Source organism: Aspergillus oryzae, chromosome 1 (genome assembly GCF_000184455.2).
Source record: "Aspergillus oryzae RIB40 DNA, chromosome 1".
NCBI classification, from domain to species: Eukaryota; Fungi; Ascomycota; class Eurotiomycetes; order Eurotiales; family Aspergillaceae; genus Aspergillus; species Aspergillus oryzae.
In genome coordinates this window covers 633,960-636,159 of record NC_036435.1, presented here as the reverse complement: position 1 = coordinate 636,159, position 2,200 = coordinate 633,960, and the positions used below count along the sequence as shown (strand labels likewise).

General features: G+C 46.5%; 1 protein-coding gene across 1 annotated transcript; it reads right to left on the bottom strand.

Annotated features, from left to right (window-relative positions):
- Positions 1 to 203: 203 nt before the first annotated feature.
- On the bottom strand, positions 204 to 1,355 carry AO090009000237 (fungal specific transcription factor domain-containing protein; the record flags this gene model as incomplete). Its single annotated transcript, XM_001816674.3, has 1 exon — positions 204 to 1,355. One exon carries the CDS (start codon positions 1,353 to 1,355, stop codon positions 204 to 206), a length of 1,152 nt encoding a protein of 383 aa, XP_001816726.3.
- Between the last annotated feature and the right edge of the window lie 845 nt (positions 1,356 to 2,200).

Here is a 2,200-nt window from a genome sequence, read left to right as displayed (position 1 = left end):
ACTTTGGCAATTAGTTTTTTGCTATTAATTGTTTATTATATTATACGTAACAGCTAGGAAGTTGCTGTTCCTCATCATCAAATAGGGCTATGTACATCATTCCGAATCAATGTCAAGAAGTAGAGCGTATCTACAAGGTCATCTCATACATTCCATCACCGCCGCCACCACTAAAGTGAGCAAAGAATGCCGAGAAGTCAAGATTAGGATCCTAGTAGAGTTAGAAAGCGTTCTGTTAGAAGATGAAGCTTCCGACTTACCATAAGGTTAAAATCTAGCCCAGGTGGCGACTCGGTACAGATCAACGTCTCAATTGGGCCCTGCGGGGTACTGACAGACTGAGACGACTGGACCGCCATATAGCAGTTCTTCACACTCTCCTGGACTGCTTTGATCATCAATGGCCGGATGTCTCTTGTGCCAGACTCCAATGCTCTTATTTGGCAAAGTACGACTGAGAGAAAGATGTATCGCTTGAACCTCGCAATGCCTAGGGCAACAACCTGAAGCATCTGATCATTGATATGCTCCAGGATGCGGATCATGGGCTCTCGTTGTGCTTTGGACATCTCGGCTAGAGGGTCCATAGTGAGCTGACCAGGTTCTGATGATCCTGTAGCTGTTTCTTTGAGCTGACTCGTTACCTCCAGCCCTAGAACAGTAATAATGTCGAGGTGGAGAGCACCACAAAATGGCCCAGTGCTCATTACCATGAGACGTGACAGGTCATCAAGGTTCTGGGAAGGGAGCTGAAGACTTTCAGCATATGATGCGATGATCATAGCCGACTCCCCACAGATCTTCCGAGAGAGGTAGAACCGTGGATTATGCTGAGCCTGTAACATGTAAGGCCGGTGGAGCAGTAGGATATAGCGGCGAATTTGCATATCGAGGAACTTCCTATGTAGATCAGTCTCGCCTGAGTACTGCGGCCAGTGCAGTTGGAAGTAGGTTGCGAGATCACGGCAGGCTTTTTGTAGGTCTGTTGCAATCTGAAGCACGGCATTATATGACTGCTCCAAGTTAGAGCTGTTGATCAGTTTGGCTGCCTCCATACGGATTGGCAGAGATTGTCGCATCAATAATTGAATAGAGGACTCGGTAAACTGTTTCAGTGGTTTTGGGGTAGAGAATTCCTGGGTAGCTGGCCATAGGTCTGCATCATTGATGTTATGAGGCACATGGTTATCGAAGTCCTGAGGCGAAATCATTAGTGGCATTGAAGATGAGTCGATAGATCCATGAACCACCAGTTCCAGGATAGTCGTCCAAAGCCTACTCCGCATCTCTGCTTGAAATGGTGCTAAGCCTGGAAAGACTCGAGGGTCTCTATGTAATCCCATAGTCATAGCCATTCTTAATAGAGAACCAGTAGATAGCCATGGCGATGGTCCGATAGTGTTTGTTTTTCGTGACACCAGAAGAAGGCAGAAAACTTGAATACCGTCCAGGTTTCTTGTTGATTTCTCAGAAGGCCCTACCAGCCACCACTGAGCGGCATATATCCACGTTTGCGCCAAGTGACGCAGACGTTCCGACTCTCCCAGGATAGGGTAGAAAGTCGTGCCAATAGAGAAGATAAGGCCTAGTTTGATCAAGAATGACGTTGAAGAGGCATGTGGTGCTTCCCAGAATTGATAATACTCTTTCCAGAAAGAAGGGATATGAACAACGCGATATATTTTTTCGAAAGTCCGTATGTAAGCACTTGCCAACTCATCACAAACATGCCTTTCAGGAAAGGTACTTAAGAGGTCAGGAACAGGATCGTTTAGTTGCAGCTTTCGCTGGCTTTTTGCCGCCTTCCGTAGGTTTCGACATTCCTTAACCATATCTGCTAAATCTGCTTTCATGTCCACAATGCTGATATCCATATTTTGAGAGTCGATTTGGTCGCTGGCGATCTACAACAGATCAGCTAACAGAATTTTCTTGAGAGCTTCCTAGATACCAACCTTCTCGGCAGTGTACATCCAGTGGCTTGGTCCGAACAGTTTCGTCTTTTCTGCCGTATTTCGCAGGCGAGGCATGATACCAGGAATAGTCAAGTCCCCACACACAGCACAAAATTGTCGAGTCCGAGAGAGTTCGGACAATTGCTGTTCGGCTTTACACAGGCGGTCCTCTAAATGCTGTAGAGAGCTACCACTCGCTCCTGTCCTTGTATTGACTACATCGTCTTGCTCTAGTTGAGTGAAAG